Source organism: Falco rusticolus, chromosome 5, assembly GCF_015220075.1.
Source record: "Falco rusticolus isolate bFalRus1 chromosome 5, bFalRus1.pri, whole genome shotgun sequence".
Taxonomy (NCBI): Eukaryota; Metazoa; Chordata; class Aves; order Falconiformes; family Falconidae; genus Falco; species Falco rusticolus.
Genome location: NC_051191.1, coordinates 33878055 through 33896634, shown reverse-complemented (window position 1 = coordinate 33896634; position 18580 = coordinate 33878055). Strand labels below are relative to the sequence as shown.

The following is an 18580-nucleotide window of genomic DNA, read 5'->3' as shown; positions in this document are numbered from 1 at the left end:
TATTTCCATATATGGTTCCAGTATCACTCTTCCTGATTAGTAGTTATAGCTTGCTGTTTGGATATAATGATTTAATTGCAGATATGACATATTGACAGTGGATATTTTCCAGTTGCTGCTGATTGCAAGCATTGTATCGCTATTGTGTGTGAAAAAGATCTAAATATACCTTTTGAAAATAAAAGGCTGGAATTTCAGCTGGTGTACGTTGATGGGATTCCACTGATTTCCTTCCCTGGGATTTTATGCATTGATGGAGATAGTAGTCCAAAGAGTAGGCAAAACACAGCTGAAGTATACTGCACACCTTTCATTCTTTTTTTAACTTCTTTTTGCCAATTTGTGAGTTTGAATCTAGAAGTTAGCTGAAAAGTTCCTGACAGTGGACATGTTAAACACTGCTTTCCTGTGGTACCACAGTAGAATCACTGGGAACATTGAAAATGTTACTTACTCTTAAGAATTTTTAAGTGCTTAATGTAGCTAATGGTAAAAATACAGGCTTTTAATTCTAGGCTTGTTAGCTGGTGAGTAACTATTTTTTCTTGGAGGAACACATTTTAATGCAATAGTAGATTAAAGTGTAGGAAGGGTATCAACACTTTTGATCCTCTGGTAGAAGTCACTTACGGAAGTTAAAGTATATTCCGTGACTAGTGTATTCTGTAGGTGGGTGGTTTTTGACAAGACTGCCTGGAAGCAGTTTGGGGCACTCTTATTAAAACTGATGTAGAAGGTGGAGAAGTCGCTTGGCTTACCTGACCTGGAAAAATCTGTTTCCAGGGTTTTTCTGAGCTGGCTTTGCAGTGCTGCTTTGATAAGTGGTCTGAACACAGCTGCTCTTTCAGTTTGGATGTAGCTTTGCAGCTTGATTCACTGGTACAAATTAATTCTGACACAAATAGAGTTAACCCCCATCTAATTTGCCTTATACAGTGTTTACCATGACTGATAAGGTGAATTTACCTACTCCTTATTTTGTACTCTACTGCTTGCCTGACTGCCCAGCCAGGAGGGTGATCGCTTCTCTTCCTTAAGGCTCTTTTTCAAGGGTTAGTCTGTTGTACAGGTGAAAAAGACTGCAAACCTAGTTGGTTATTTTAGCTTTTCTATTCAGTAGTCTTCCTGTCATATGGGAATCTTCACTTCTTTGTAGCTTGCTGGTAGTGCTTTCCTCTGGTTCTCACTCCCTCTTGTTTGTCACTCACCATTGCAAACATATGCAGTACCTTCCTCCTTCTGACCCTTGCCCAAGCTTTTCTATTTGAATGTTAGGCAATGTCAAGATAATATGTGATAGCAGCTTTGATGTTAGCAGTGTGAAGGAAAGGGGGAAAAAAGGTGGCATGTTATAGTCAGCGAGTCAGCATCTGTCAGATGGTGTCTGGTGGCTTAAGATTAAGTATACAAATTTCTAGGGAAAAAGCCATGCTGGATTTGACAGCTGGAGCCTTAGAGCCTGATTTCCACCTGAACTGAATGTTTTTTATTAGTAGCTCTAAATCTTTGGTGAGATACAGCAGTTGTGTATAAAACTGTTCAACAAGAACATATTGTCGGCTGAAGGGAGGAGGATGTGCACCCAGGAGTAGGAATGAAATACAAAAGAGGGAGGTAAAGGCAAGACTGCTGTTTCCTGAGCCCTGAGAAATGAGGGCATTCAGAGTAATGTAGCCACAAGAATTTGATGCCATATTTTGCTACTTTTCTCTCATTCATCTTATATGGTGGAATTTCCCAGTTATCTTTAGGGGGGAAAAAAGAAAAAAAAGGTAAGTTATTCACTGTTAATCTGTTTCAGGTCTCAGCACCACTCATTTAAGTCGGGAGCTGTTCCTTCAGCTAACCAACCAACTTCAAACAGATAAACTGAGAAAGGAGTTTGGTCCTAGAATTGATGTTTCAGTTCCTGGTAATAGATCTGAAGTCCCCCTGAAAGTAAGATAAGTGTTTGGAGACTTACCTCCCCTTTACACTTGTTCAACCTCTTTGCATTTAGCAGCGTGTATCAGTCACTACCTTGTGTTGTGAGCGTTATCATGTTTGGGTGGTAGTGTTGTTCATTTTTTTGAAACAGAGAGGCTCAATCCCTAGCAGTACTGAGAGAACTAAGATTGCAAAGGGGTAAAAGACTTTTTCCTTTTAAGTAATCTCCTTTTCTTAAAGGAATCTAATACAATAAAAGTTGCGCAAGCTTAATTAATACAGCATCACTAAAACATTTGTCAAAATCCTTCAGCACTTTTCACTGTACTCCTACTACTGTTCAAGCTATCTGCTTAAAAAAAAAATAGTGCTTTCAAAAGCACTGAGCCTTTTAATTTTTTTGGGGGAGGGGATTGAGATAACTATTTGACAAAATATTATAGTCTAAATCTGGGAGTTTTTGCAAGATTGTAAGTTTTGATTGTACACTATTTAGACTTTGTTCTCATGGCGTGACAGATTCTGGATAATGTTTTTTTATTTGATGTTAAAAATTGCTAAAACACATGTCAGAAAACCACATTGTCTGAATAATATTTTTTATTGCTATAAGTATCATATTCCATTATTTTTTGAGAAACGGTGGCTTCATGTTTTAATGCCAAGATGTTAAGAAGAATATTACAAGAGGATGCTTGCTGAAAATGCAAACCAAATTGATCATTTTTGTGTGCATATTTGATTAAGTTTCATGTTGAGTGACACTGCCCTAGGATCTGTGAACTCTCTTTCTCCTTTCCCCATGACAAAAGGTTTAGAGGTGGCATTAAAGTGAAGGAGGAAGGGAGAGTTGTAGAAGACCACTCTGAGTCTTGGGTTGTTAAAGAGGTTTTTGTACCATGTTTTCTCCTCGCACATACCGTAGGGTTATAGCGAAAAGTTAGGAAGGTGGCTGAAGCGTATCTTCATGCTCCAGCATACTCCAGCTGGTGGAGCAGCTCTTGTAGGTGATAGACTTGCAAGCTTATGATGGGAAGCAGCATTGCAGCCAGATGGCTCCGGGCATATGTGTTTATAAGAAAGTGGCTTTAAGTCACTTTACCTCCTTTGGAGCTGTGCTGAGCGCAGCTTAGATTCAGGCAGCTGTGTTTTCAGTGTCATCTTCCTTTTCTGTTCCATGGCTTGTGTCTGTTTGCTTTAATTCTTTTCTACTCAGTGTAAAGGCGAAAGGGTGGCTGATCCTGCCCTGGAGAATTACAGTGAATGAGGACATGTCTTCTGCCCCTTTACAAGCTAGTTAAGACTTAGATATGGATCCCCAGGGGGAAGAATGGATTATATTCCTGCTTGGTCCATCCTTGGAACAGAGAAGCAGGGTATATATAGATTTTTGACTCCTGTTTTAGTACTTCCTGGGATGTATTTGATGTTGATATGTATAAGCCTTTTCTCTTCCTTTTTAAGTTTAGTGTCCGTCCATGAAAGGGATTTCAAGGGAGGCTGATAGTTTGGTGATGAAAGTTCAGGCTGGGTCATGGTAACCCTAGCTATCTTTGAAGTCAACAGCTTGGATGATGGTAACAAAACATAAATTTGCAGGATATCTGGGAGTGATTTTGTCTGGTGGTGTTCTCAGTATAAAACCAAGCTCTGGTATGAGGACACGTATGATACAGATCGGTAAAAGCATGAGTGGCTTGGGGAGAGTGAAGCAGGGAACAGCAATGCACTGCATCTTCTAGTGCCGGAGCTAGGCAGCAGCAGAGAAACCCATCAGATGGGCAGATGTTTGAAACGGGTGTCTTCACACAACAGATCACTGAAGTGGGAAACACTTTTTTATAAGCTGTTGCAAATGCTAAACATTTTTATGAGTTTAGAAAGCAATTGGCCAAATTCACAGAAGATAACTGTGAACTACAAAGATACTAATGTGCTCAGGATTCCTTGTGCCATGAAGTGCTGGATAATGGGAGAGCGTATGGGGGAAGTATCACTGTATTCCTGTCCCCTTTTATACCCTTTCTAGGTGTCTGCTACTGGTTGTTGTTAAAAACAGGATACTGAGATATGAGGACTAGTTCAGTAACCTTTTGTTCTTGTGCCTGTAGAAAATGCACTACATTGGATGGCAGTTTAGATTCACTATTGGAAGCATACTTATTGCACAGAGTCACTTAGGGCTGTTTTTTGTGTAGTATGCATTCGATAACACTCCTCGTTTGATGCTAAGTGTGTGGTCTCAATGCAACTTTCAGGAAATAATGAAAAAATGGGTGAACAAATTGTATGGTACCAGGACTGTACTCATATGTTGTGTTTATCATTGTATTTTCTTATGTCATTGTAAATGCTAGGGTTCCTTTTGTTTTCCTTTGTGTGATAAACATGTTAGGTTGGAGGATAAAAAATTTTTAACGCAGTGATGAGCCACGTCTAAACCTCCCAAACTGTATTGGGGAAAAACCACACATACAAAAGAAAGGGCAGAAGCATTGCATCTCTTTGCAGTCTTTCTGAATGCAAAATGTAAAAGTAATATTTAATGTCTAATGGGAGAATGGTGAACAGAATTTTTGCCTGGATGGATCAAATCCTCAAGTGTTCCACCCATTTTATTTTGTTGTGTAACAATTCTGAAAGCAAATCTTAGAAGGACCAATACATGCAGCATTTTCTAGTACTGCTTAAAATGCACTGTATATTTGTTGTTATTTATTTACCTCATCCCACTTTTGTTTATTCCTATTTTAGCTTTTAAATTTGGAATTCAACTTTTTTAGCTTTGAAAGCTATTGAATATTTAACTGTGCCTTAAATGATTCTGTATTTTTAGACAAAATGGAAGCACGGTGTGCTGTAGGTGCAGCCTATATAATATTTGTCTTTTTTCCAAGGTAGTCTCATACCATTGTTAAGACTCAGCACTGCATTTACAGAGTCAGTGTTCTCATTTAGCCTTCCTAGCCTGTGATCAAATGGGAGTTGCTGCTTGTTGTACTATGAGTTGGCTGACAAAAGCTAAATCTGTCACAGGTGCTACAATTTGTCTTTCAGAAAATTTGCTTTCCAAATACTAATTATTCCCGAAGTACCTTACTTCACACAAAGCACAGATAATAGAGTCAGCAAATTTGTTCCGTTTTATCATTGTGCTGTAAATTAGGGTTTGTCTCCTACCATTATGTAAAGTGAAGATGGTAGAAATTCAAATGCGGGAGAACCCATTGATTTACAATCTCTGATGTGTTTTTTCACTTAATTCTTCCAATCAAAATTCTTGAAATGTATGTTATTGAAATAATCATTGCTGAATTTCACTTCTGTAATTGAATGAGCTGCTATCTAGGGACAGAGGATGGTAGGAAATGAACATTGCTCTCTCCAGATGTCATTAAAAATTGGAAGAGTTTTGTGCCTGAAAAGCCCAGACCTAACCTGGTCATATGCTTAAACTGTTAATTTGGGAAGTTAATTTAATATGATGGTAGATTATCAGGAATTATCTTTCTGGTTCCTATGGGAGAAAAATGGACCCTCAGACACTGAGACTGCAGCTGAACCAGTGAAAGCATTCAGTTTATAACCCCCTTAGACTCTGAGTTATGTATGTTGTGAAAACACACATGTAGGTACCTGTGTGCAAGCATGGAGTTGCATTCCCGTCACCTCTCTTCCACTGCTCCCTGTCAGGGAGAGTCTTTGCAATAACCTGTTAGAGCCCCAGTTGCCAGTATGATGTATGTTGACATTGAAGCTTCAGTATCTCCCTAGATAAGAGTTTGTTGTTCAGGTAGGCTGTTGCCCAGTTAAATCTTTTGTGAAAATCTAGCTGTCATCCAAGTGAGCAAATTTTTGATACTAGGTGCAGAATGATCTGCTAAAATAGCAACTGGAACTGTGTTCCAGCAGCTTCTCCTTTCATTGCTGGGAGTTACCTAGGAACCCCTTCTGAGATTAGACAAGTTAACTATATATTCAAAATATTTAGCCTATGGAGTGACTTACACAGAGAAGGAAAAAAATTTAATGCTGTAAATGAAATTTTTAGCAACAATTTTTGCATTGTAAAGTAGCTTAAGAAACTCTTTATTTACTCCCTTAGGATGAACATATTGTATATTTCTAGATTACTGACAAATTTAAACATTGAAGTGATTTAATTTCTAATAACAGTGATTCACAGCTATAGGTGTTTGGCATGTGTATAGTAATACTGATTTGTATTTTTATTTTATTTCTGTAGGACTATTTAACCATTCACAAGTATGGCAATGCAGCCAGAAATGATCTCTGGAACACATTTTCAAAGGTAAAATGCTTTAATCTATTGCACTGAGGGAGAAGCAGGAATTTACTGTCGTGTTTTTCTTGGTGAGGTTAGGAGTGAATAGTGCATATTGAGATTTTCAGATCCCAGAGCAAATATAAAAACTGATGCAAAGAAATTCCATTTGAGTTAACCTAGTGGCAACATCAAAATATGTTTTTTGCGGCATTTCTATTCTTTGTTATGTTAGAATATATTTCCTTGCTTGCGCTGTCACTGATGTGCAGTTAAAGATACTTCATGGAATCTGCTATCATTGACTTTAGTGGCAGCATGCTGAGGCCCATAAGCTGGAAAGCCCACGAAAGTGCTGAGCTTTGGCGTTTACATCGGGTCTGTTTGTGATTTTGTGTGGAGTTATGATTTTTGTGAAGAACAAAACTATTAAAGCTTTAAAGTTTGATGTAAGCAGGTAACTGTTTACTGTAACATTTAGCATGCTGTAGAGACTTATATTTGTGCTGTCCATGCTCCCTTTGATTGCTATGCCCAAGCTCATCTTGAGTTTCTGGAGCCTGGTTCAGGGATCTATAAGGGCAGGAGTTTAGTTTTCGTAAAGTAAGCCAAGCACACCTGAATTTCTCACCTACAGAGCTAGTCCGGGCACTCCAGAATAAGGACAGACTGCAAGGCAATGTAGAGTACAGTCAGGGAGTTCGGGCACAGGTACCGACTGAAGCTATGTGTAAACATGACATCTAGTTGTAACTATTGACACCAAAGTTAGGATTCAGCTGGAGTTCCAGATATCTCCATTTATCTGGACGAGCAGCTATATAGATATAAGCTTGGTGTCCAAGCTCCAGTTGTCAATGAGGACTGGATTCAATTGCCTGTTCATAAATACCTTGTAACGACATTTACCTTAATTTATCCTACCTGGCTTCCAGCTACTGCAGGAGATAAACATGTCTGCTATAGGTCCACCAGTTCTGCGAGAATGTGTTGAATGTTTAGGACAACGCATTTGACACTTGGTGCATAGGAATAACTGGAGCCCTAGAAACCTAGTCAATATAGTCAGCAGAACATAGAGAGCAATTCAGTTGACTAGCCACTACATGATTATTTTATAATGAGCCTGAACCATTGACTGTTGACTAGGGACTTGAGATAGTTGTTCAAATATAGGCAACTAGCGCCACATTAGGTACAGTAAGATGTTCAAGACATTCTGGTGGGTCTAATCAATTTGACACAAGATCTGTGGGGAAATTGATACTCTTCTGGAGTGGCAGGGCAAGGTCAAATGACATTAGCCACCTATGTGTGGGCAACTGAACTGACTCCTATGTCTGTGCTGACTGTTGATGAGAATTGAGACATGTAACATACAGTCAGGCTCTTAAATTTATGTCTTAATTTGAAGTTGAATGCTACTGCAAAAGTCTTGCTTGCTTGTCACCTGTCTCTGTTAAAGCTTTTGGGACGGTTCTGGGTGATGGGAGGTCTGAGGGATGAATGTAATCTTGAAAGAACAGCAGAACCCACAGCTAATAAAATGGAACAAAAATGAGACTGTATTCTGGTCCCTAACCACTATGGCTGTACCGTGTGCTCAAATCTATTGTTAAGACTAATAATTCCATTTTCCTTACCTGCAAGCACATTTGTTGCCAGCTGCTTTGTTCCTAATGCATTGCAATTGCAGCTTCAGTTCTGAAGACTTCTTGCTGGGTTCTGCTTGTAATCATCAGAGGTTGCTCAGTCTGTGATCTAGGACTGTTAGGCAGCTAGGGAGATTTCAGTTGCTGAAGAACAAATGATGCCTGCCGTCCTTCTCATACCCAGTCTCATCCCCCATGTTGCCATAGTATCTCTTTTTTGTTTCAGATGAAAATCCACTTGTAAAACAGCATTTTTATTGACATATGGCATCAAATATGAACACATTAATCCTCCTTGTGTTATAACAGGTGCAGTTTATGGAGGAGCTGGGGATATCTTGGTGTATATAGCCTCACATTGAATGTGAGGGACAGTATTTTCAAATAACTAGTCATTTGATTTTCAGAACAGAGAAGCTCTGTACTTTTAGAAATCAGGCCCTTTGAATATGCCTTACTGTAGGTACCCTAGATCAACTAACACTGAGATTTTTTTAACCTTATATGGTCAAGAATATCTTTTGGAAATAGCCACCCAGTATTTCTGTGGCTCTTGTTAAAACCCTGTAAAGCAGACTTTTCTTCTGTTACAGCAAAAGTGCCTGGATGATGTAGGAAATGGGACTTGCTGACTCCTCCTCTCTGGGAAGATTGCTCAATGTTTATTTTTAAGATATACAGAGACTGTTGATTAAATCATGTAGTGTGTATGTACTGGGTGTAAATGTGTGTGTGCGCATGTGTGATGGTTATTTAAACCTCTAAAACTAATTTAAGGTCTCTGGGACAAAGAAAAATATTAATTAATGTTTGGTGATGATACTGCTTCAACATACTGAAACTTTTATTTTTTCTTGAAGGCTTTAAAAAGGGTTGGAAAAACTGTAAATATCCAAGAAGTAATGGATCAGTGGACACTACAGATGGGTTACCCTGTTATCACTGTCTTGGGAAATGAAACTACAGGCAATGTTGTTGTTATCTCCCAAGAGCGTTTTGTTTATGATAGGGATGCTAAACCCAAGGATCCTGCCCTTGGAGACCACAGGTACTTACATTTCTCAATTAATATCACTCAAGAGGCTGTAGTTGTTTATGTAAGTGCTTCATGTGTCTGTTTTTATGAAGATGGCTCTTTGGAAATCTCTGAGCTTTCCTTGGTATCAACAGCATGTGGTGACCCTTTCATTTGAACTGTAGTAAAGGCTAGTTAAAAGAATTGAAGAAAATCATTGGAGTAATAGAACCAGTTAAAGCTTTTATGTGCCCATTTGCATCCTGACAGTTCTCTCTGTGACTGTCTTCTGTGTTACATCACACATCCATTTCCTGTCCTTTTCTTTTGATTTTATCACATACCATGAAGTAATTTGGAATGTGGTTGGAAGGTCTGATAATTCTTTTTAAGTAACTCTTTGGAGTGGTCCTCTCCATGCTCATACATTGAGCAGGCAGACGTAACCCTGTGTTAGATACATACCTCACTTGACTTGGGAAGCAGTCAAGAGCTGAACTGGACCTCTGTACAAGGCAGGGGGTTCCAGCTGTTCCATTTTTAAAGCCAGCTGAACTGGCCCTATGGGGACTGTGACACTGGCTGAAACCAGGTCACTTATGCATGCTTGCCCCTACCCTTTTTCCACTTCTTGGATCGTTTCATTCCTGCTCCCAGCTGACTCCACACACCACACACTTCCTTCATCCCACAGACAATCTGACATTCCCAGCTGATGCAGGGGAATCCCTCATCTTATTGTTTAAAGCAGTTTTGGCATCATATTTTAAAGCCAAGAATATAGAGCTGATAATAGAGAATTGCATGATAGCCTTAGAACCTTCTGTGTTCACCTATTCATGCTTAGTGGGAAAGAGGGCATGCTGTCAACCTTGAGTACTCTGTGTTTGTCCAGTAGATTTAAATCATTAAAAGGTAAAAAATTATTACCAAATTTTGATTGACACACCTGGAGCTTATAGAATATTCCTGTTGAGGAAGGCCTAAATATAATTATGTTTATTGGGTGGGGCTCAGAAGTTTGTTAACTTTTTAGAACATGAATATTATGGAACTCCAACATGATACATCTGTATATAGTTGTTTTTCTGGCTGTATTTGAACAACCTAGAGGGGTATTAAGCATCTGTTTAAGTTCTGGGCTGAAAATAGTTCCTTTGTGAAAAAGAGATGAAACAAGTGAATGTGGACTGTCAGAAGCGTTCATGACTCACAGTTCAGTGCAGTGTGAGAGAGATTCTCCCTCACTCGCTTGAAAATTTCTTTTGTGCAATTGTATATATGTGTAATGTAATGTGAGTGGATTTCACTACTCAGAAAAAAAAGAGATTATTAGGTTTTTGATTGATTAAAACAGAGATGTTAAACCTTTTAAGTATTGTAGAGACTTTCTTAAATAGATTTGCTATGTACTCAGTATTGATTGTAATAACTGCTGCTGTAGAGACTACTGGGTGTGTAAATGTATTGAAGGTGGAATATCAGGGGTGATGTGGTGGGTTGAACCTGAATGCCAGGTGCCCACCAAAGCTACTTTATCACTCCCTTTCTCAGCCGGCCAGGAGAGAGAAAATATAACAAAAGGCTCATGGGTTGAGATAAAGACAGAGATCACTCTGCAATTACTGTCATGGGCAAAACAGAATCAACTTGGGGAAATTAGTTTAATTTTATTACGAATCAAAATCAGAGTAGGATAATGAGAAATAAAAAATAAATCTTAAAAAACCATCCTCCCCCACCCCTCCCTTCTCTCCGGCCTCAGTTTTACTCCCGATTTCCCTCCCCGCTCCCCGCAGCGGTGCAGAGGACGGGCAGTGGGGGCTGCGGTCGGTCCATCCCACGCTGTCTCTGCTGCTCCTTCCTCCGCAGGGGGAGGCTCCTCACACTCTGCCCCTGCCCCAGCCTGGGCTCCCTCCCACGGGGCGCAGCCCTTCAGGCACAGGCTGCTCCAGCCTGGGTCCCCCGCGGGGTCACCAGCCCGGCCAGCAAACCTGCCCCAGCCGGGGCTCCTCTGCCCACGGGGCCACAGGTCCTGCCAGGAGCCGGCTCCAGCCTGGGCTTCCCACGGGTCACAGCACCCTCTGGGCATCCACCTGCTCCGGCGTGGGGTCCTCCGTGGGCTGCAGGTGAGTATCTGCTGCACCGTGGAGCTCCATGGGCTGAAGGACACAGCCTGCCCCACCACGGGCTTCACCGTGGGCTGTGGGAATCTCTGCTCCAGCGCCTGGAGCCCCTCCTGCCCCTTCTGCACTGACCTGGGTGTCTGCAGGGATGTTGCTCTCACATGTTCTCACTCCTCTCTCTGGTTGCTGTTGTACAGCATTTTTTCCCCTCTCTTAAATATATTATCCCAGAGGCACTACCGCCACCGCTGATGGGCTTAGTCTTGGCCAGCAGCAGGTCCATCTTTGAGCTGGCTGGCATGGGCTCCATCAGACATGGGGGAAGCTTTATAGCAGCTTCTCACAGAAACCACCCCTATAGTCCCCTGCTACCAAAACCTGGCCACACAAATCCAATACAGGTGAGAATTAGTTTTATCTTTGTATGTGACATTAATTCAGAATTCAAACTGTATCTTGTGATATGCACAAGGGTAGTGTTCTACGCGAGCAGTGTTTGGTCAGGAAGTTGGCAAATGTTTACTGATGTTCCATGAGCCCTGATAGCCCCAGTAGATGTTGTGGGATGCACAGAGGTGTATATATATACATATATAACATCAACCTGCAGGCTTTGCAGGGGTTATGTATCAGTGGTCTAATTCACAGTCCAATAAAGCTGGTGCTCATCTCCCCTGTGTGACCCATGAATTAGGTGTTGGACGCATGGCTCCCTGGGGAACCATAATAGGCACTGTAAATAACGGGGAGCAAATGGTATTTATGCTACATTTGAGGCCATGCTCTTGCAGGGCAGGCAGCGTTGGCTTCCTTAGGGTAGTTTGTCTATGGATTAATTGTGGTGATCATTTTAAACACCACAAAGAGTAGAGCTGCACAAAACACAGAAAAATGTACAGGTTCAGTCCTTTCCAGGAGTTTATCGTCTAAACAGACAACATGATATGCACTGAAAGGCTCCAGGGAAGGCTCTTAAAGCATCCATCTGCCATATAGTCTTTAGTTATCCAGAGGTGGGGCTGTAGTTCGTCATGGCACAGCAATAAACATCATTTATATTACCTTCAGGGTGATGGGGAGTTTAAACTTGTGGTTCAGACCCTCTCTAGGCAAATTTAACTTTGCCTTACTGTAGAAAGAGTCACTTCAGAGTAGGTCTTCCAGATGTATCTGCTGCATAAGAAGTATAAATAGACAACTGAGTATTTCAGAACAATTCTAGTTTTATAAAATGTCTGTGCTTTTCTTTATGCTATGTATTTATGCAGCAATTAACTGTTGAAAATGAAATATGGAGCAGCATATTTAATTTTTTTTCTGAAATCATATAGAGGAATATAGAACCAGCTAGCAGATTTTTCTAAGTGATAAATAATATACGTGAAAATTGTTGATACCTTTGGCAGTGGTTTACTCCTCATTCTGCCTAGTCTATTACCATAAGTGTCTTTAATTGTACTGCAGAAGAGAATGATTACATACAGTTGATTTTCCCATCTCATGTACAATTGGACTCCTTGTCTCTGTAACTGCAGAAAAATGTGTTTCAAGGGCCATACATACATAAACTGTGATTTATTTGAGTGCATAGAATTGGCTGTATGGCACGCTAACATTTGGCCTGAAATTATAGAAGGCATACAGTTTCACTTCTTTGGAAACTGAGCATAGATTTTACTTGACACTTATGCCTTTGCATGATCCATAGTCCTCATTTTATGAGAGAATAAAACTAACAATGACAGACACCGTTTCAAAGGAATGCCATTCCTCAGAAGGGCCAAAATGACTGGCTTTGATTTGAATGTTGAAGCCTGTGGTTGGTACAATGTTTCAGTAACAATTTCAGCTTATCCAAGCAAAAGTTTAAAAATCCTGTAATAACTGTATAATTCATATTCTTCCCCTGAATAACAGTCCTTTAGTTATGTGTAGGTTCAGTCCAGTATACCCCTGTGAGCATGGATTATGCCCTTACATTATGAGGGTACAGGGGAGGAGGTGATACTCCATCTGACAGGGTTCAGTGGGTTTCCCTGCTGACAGAGAAAATGATGATTTTAAGGCAGTGTCTCATCCATCATTACAAAAATAGTTCACAGATATGACAAGAGATCTTACGAAAAATAATCTGTGGTCTAGACAATAAACTAACCAGTTTTAATGAAATCCATAAACCTTTTATATACTGTATTGAAGAGCGGACCAAAGCTTTCTAGTTATGGGTGTAAGTTTTACCTTTTAAAAATATACAGAGCTTGTCTCTTCAGAAGTGGAGAAATAACCTTTCCAGTGTTATCAAAATAATTAAGTAGGTGTTACTGAGGCAGTATTCACTTGTGTAGTGTTTTTATCATGCACGCAGATTCCATAGCTAATCTTTGCTTGTTCATGGTAATATCCGAAATTATGAGGTGTCTTGTGAGGTGCTGAACACAGCTGGCTGTGAGGAAAGAGAAAAAAGGAAGAGGTAAATACTGGGATACAGACAGGGTACTCAGGCATACTGTAGTGTGGCAATCCTCTGTGCCTTTCTCAGTGTGCCTGGACTAGGGATAATTCAGTTAAACAGTGCAAGCCAGGGACTTGCCCAGCAAAACTAGAGCTGTACAGACTCATAGGTCCAACACCATGTAGTAATTACAACTGAAAGGCTTTACAACAGGCAGCAGAGCTACTCAGCAGTCACTCCACTCCAAGATGAATGATGCACTGAAAAATTTATTTCCCTTCAAGTCTCTTCTGAATTTCCTACACAAAGCTCATTTATTCAGGCTTTGTGGAAAAAGGACTGTGCTTGTCCCTTTACTGGTAATTATTTGAGTAGTAAAAACATAGCTGTGTGTGGATATTGCCATGTGTATTCTTGCTTGTATGGCATTATCACTTGAGCAGTGATGAGGAAATTACTGTGTCCACTTATCAGCTGAGGGGCTAGGTAAACACAAAACAAAATGTTAGGAGCACAAGGGGAATGCTGGTAAGTATCTTTGAAATCCTCCTAGAGCAATTGTGGAGTAGTGTAGCATATGTAGTATTAATTATGTAATAAAAAGGACCATAATATGGACAAATATTGTTCCATAAGCTGAGGAAAAAGGGATAACAAAATATAAATAGAAAAAGGAGTGCTCATTTACGTCCCTGTCTCTGGGAAATACCATCTAATATTCCATTTTCTCGTGTCCTTTGTGTGTTTTCTTGTTACACCTTTTCATCTTTACTATACCTGAAGGATTACACTTATATCAGTGTTTCTACTAGAAACAACTTTTGTGTTGCTACCTAGGGAGTAGATGGGGTACCTTGGTTCATCTTGGCTGACCCGAGTGCCTCTATATCAGCTTATAATGATGAAGAGAATGGGCTCCAGGTGAGGAAGGTACTGGTGTATGAGGCACAGAGGAAATGGAATTATCAGGAGTGAGATTAAAAAAATCAAGCATCCTTAGTGGCGCACAGAACTGTGCGTGAACACAACCAGATATTGATTTAACCAGGTTTTTTTGCTGGTCAAGCAGGGACTTGAAAATACTTGTTCTTGCAGAAGAGTGTGAAAGTGTAAGGAGGTCCTTCTCTTTACACGTACACTGGTGTTTAGTAGAGGACAGCTCTGTAACACCAATAGATTTTGTGTGTGTAGAGACAGTCCTTAACCCCAGCAGCCGCAGAGAGGACCGTGCTGAGCAGAGTGTTGCTTCTCCAAAGGAGCAGGCAGAAGAACTGCTTTTGTGAGTGACCTGGAGGAAGCCTGCTGGCCTCGAGCACTGGCGGGAGGAGTGCTTTTGCTGTTGGATGCCAGTTTTTGCCAGACTAATAATACTTGTGCTGCATGCTGCCTGCTGAAATAGCATCTTTTTTTGTTGTAGAAGCCACTAGAAAGTCCCTAGTCTTTTGTCTTGCCTTTTTATTTTTACAGGCTCTTCTGATTGTTGCATTATTAAATCAGAATAGGAAATGCTCTTAAAATTTGTTCCTGCACACATTTGTGCTGGTATCTCTTCAGCAAGATTTTGCTGCTAGCAAAGATCTCAGAAATGCCGATTGTAATTTAACACTTTATTTCCAAAACCATTTCACAGCTTCTATTTGCGAGAAATGCTTCTCACTAGGCAAACTTCCAGGATGCTCTGGTATGCAGGATATGGGCAACTTTCAGTGTCAGAATTTGCAGAATGCTAAAGAAGAAAAAATTGGTGTATTGTGTCATTGCTTCATGTGTGGTGGCAGCGCTCGTATCCTGACGGAAGTTAGGCTGATGGGGAAAAGCTGCTGCTGTATTTTATTATCACTGCAGACTGTGTCACTTTCCTCATCTTATTTGCTAATGCTAACTCTTAGAATTTGCTGGATACCCAAACTAGTTAATTAACTCACATTAATTAAATCAATTTCATGGCAGGGGAAGGAGCATGTACTTGAGGGCAGCACTATGTTTTAATTCAGAGTGAGACGGGGAGACATAGAAGAGAATCAGGGCAGCAGTGCTGGTGGGGAGCTGCCTGACATACAGGGGGAGGGAAAGGGAGTGACGTGTGGCAGGATGCAGACACGAGCTGGGGTTTGGGAGCATTAAAGCTGTGTAACTGGAACAGGCAAATACAGAGAACCAAGGAAATGGAGAAGGTGGATAAGGTGGGGGCTTTGGTGAGTTTAGCAGGTTGGGAAAAGGCCAAACAGAATTTGGCAGAGGCAAGAGTAAAGGGAGGGATGGAGGTGGCTTTGTTGGCTTTGTAGAAAGCAGAGATATGGATTCACCATTGTAGATCAGAGAATGAAACTGCTAATGTGCTTCCTTTTTTACCTCTTCTTCCTTTTGCTTTCTTAAGTTGCTGATAATGGATTTTTTTCCCTTGTTTCTGTATGTGAGCCTTCATGCTCAATAGTAGAATCTCAGATTTTATGGCAGAGATACTTTGGTGGGGGAATTCTAGGGAAGGTTACAGGGGAAAGAGAAGCTATCATAGGAATTGTATTTTGATCTTGCTTAAATTCACCATATTCTGAGGAAAAATCAGAACTAAACATTGGAATATGCTGAAAAAAGCTTGGCACTAAGTCTGTGAGAACACATTAGGAGGATTGTAGGCATAGCTAAATGCTACTCTTGTTCCTGCTGGGGGAGGGTCTTTCCTCAGCCCATAGTGCATCCTTCCACTCTGTTCAGAGAAACCTCAGATCTGCACTCTGTAGTGAAGGGACTATGCTGATGGCTAAAGGACAACATAGAGACAGGGTTTGCATGATCAGCACCACGTGCAATTCTGCAAGAACATTTTGCACTGGTGCAAGATGGAGTAGAAGGTGCTGTATTTAAGAGCCTGTATTCAAGGACAAAGAGGCAACTTTTAGAATAGACAACACTGCTTAAACCCAGCTTCTTTCGATCCATCTCTGACTCAGTACCCACAATTGCTTGTCACTTTTGAAAATGAAGCCTTTTGTGTTTTAGCTAGGCAGGGAGGAGAAAGCATGTGCTGACAAAAAACTTGTAGTATTTGTTCTTTACCCACAATATTTTTCTAAATTTAGTAAGATACTTTGCGAGCACTGAAACTGAAATGAGTCAGTTTTAGAGAGCCCCATAATATTTATAACCAGCTGATTTATATTTTATTTTGGTATGAAAAGTTAAGGTAAAATGTATAGAAGGTTTAGTAATCAGATAGTTATAAATAGATAATATTATATTATTCAGACAATGCAATTTTTTTTTTCTTTTCAAATGGGGTAATTTAACTCAATTTAACTCGTCTACACTACCTTGTGTCCACCCTTAAAAAAGCAATCAGACCAAAGGAGAGTGGGGTTTATATAGGATGAGCAAAGGCATACAGCTGTTTTCTAACAGAATATACATGCTGTCATCTTAAGGCAGTTCCACAGGGCAGAGCCGCACATGGGTTCTTTCATGCTACTGCAGCTGTTACAGCACTGAAGCCTTTTCTTATGTCTGGGACTTTGTTGTTTTGTTGCATCGATAAGGGCTTTGTATTTGGCATAAGACTCCAAAGAATGTACACTGTTTCCCTTATTTCAACTCTAGGACTTACTCATTATTGAAAATTATTCCAAAGATTCTTGTAAAATCCAGGAAGAGTTAGGACTATGGTAGAGTAAAGGAAAAGCACAAAATCTCCGTCTTACATTGCTGTTAAACTTGTTAATCACTGTTCTGACTACATATGAATTATAGTGTCAATGACTGTATACATGCCTCTAAAATACATTCCATTGGCATTGAAGATATTTTCCCCTCCATATCCTTGTATTTTGATCCTTATATGGAAAAACCCTAAATGGTCCACAATCTAGCGTAGAAATAGTTCCACTTAGAAGCAATTATCAATCCTTAGTTTAGAATATGCCAATATAATTGTCTTTTTTGACATGTTTCTAAATGAAAGCATACATAATAGACTATATAAAATTAGCAGCTGTATTGAGGCAGAACTGCAAATAAAGAGGCTTACCATCAGAAGCAAGTCATCTCAGAAGTGCTAGCATCTTTCAAGACTAGAATATAAGCTTCCTAGTCACCCTCTCATGCAATTCTAAATATTTCTCCAAACTATAAAGATTATCCATAGGTTCCTCCATGTATGCAGCTAAGTATGGTTTGTATTCAAAGTTATAATAGACCCACAATTCCAAATACTTTCCAAATCCCCAAGTTTTGTTTCCCTCTGAAATATGTATTAAGTGGATCCAACTACACATCTGACCAGAGCCTTTGAAAACCTCCAAGTAGATAAATCTTAGTAGCTGAAAGGCAAGATTGCTCTAGAAGTTGATTTCTGTTCATCTGCGAGGCATCTATTAAGTTCTTTTCTATTAAAAACTTGCAATGTTCTTAAAAAACTGGCATCACAGGGGTGGAGCCCTTTCAGATCCACCAGGCAGTCAAAACTGTTCTCTGCCTGGCAGCATCTCTCAAAAGCTGACTCCGTTGGGTTGTTTTGGTTGGTGGGTTGCTCTGACTAAAAAGTTGAATTCCACCATAAGTGAGGCATTAGCGATAGAGAAGAAACTGATTAAAAAAGCTCATTTAGCTTTTGACACTGTTGGGTATAGATGCTAACATGAAGACTTGATTTATGAGTAACGTCTGCCTCAATTGCAGTTTTGTTACCTGCTTTGACAATACTGCACATGTATTATGTGGCACCCTAACTGCATTATGGCTGGACTCATGGGTGAAAAAAAATACAGCCTGTATTACAGTCAGGTAGAATACCCTAAAGACTATGCTGGAACACTGTCTTTAATTCACAGAGTTCACCAAACTCCAGATTCTTACCTTGCTTTTGTAAAGGGACTGGAAATGCATCTGTCCAGCATGGTCTGGAATGGTCTTGGAGTAAATACTTCCACAATCTTTTTCTTTCGATCTTTTTTAGTTGGTCCTGTAATCACTATTACTAACTTCTCAGTCCTGCCTTAGCTTACCTTTTTCCTGTTGGCCAGTCTCTTAGTCTTGGGTGAGGGCAGAACCCGTGGAACCCCAGGATCCCAACCTTAGCACCATTTTCTTTCCTCATTTTGCTCAAGTGCCCCAAACTCTTGATGTACATCC

General features: G+C 40.2%; 1 protein-coding gene across 1 annotated transcript in view; it reads left to right on the top strand.

Annotated features, from left to right (window-relative positions):
• TRHDE (thyrotropin releasing hormone degrading enzyme) overlaps positions 1-18580 on the top strand; it is a 211542-nt gene that overhangs the window by 128158 nt on the left and 64804 nt on the right. Inside the window, exons 8-9 of the mRNA XM_037390250.1 lie at positions 6173-6238; positions 8724-8911. Coding sequence (XP_037246147.1) covers positions 6173-6238; positions 8724-8911 — 254 coding nt within the window. The remainder of the gene's footprint in view (positions 1-6172; positions 6239-8723; positions 8912-18580) is intronic.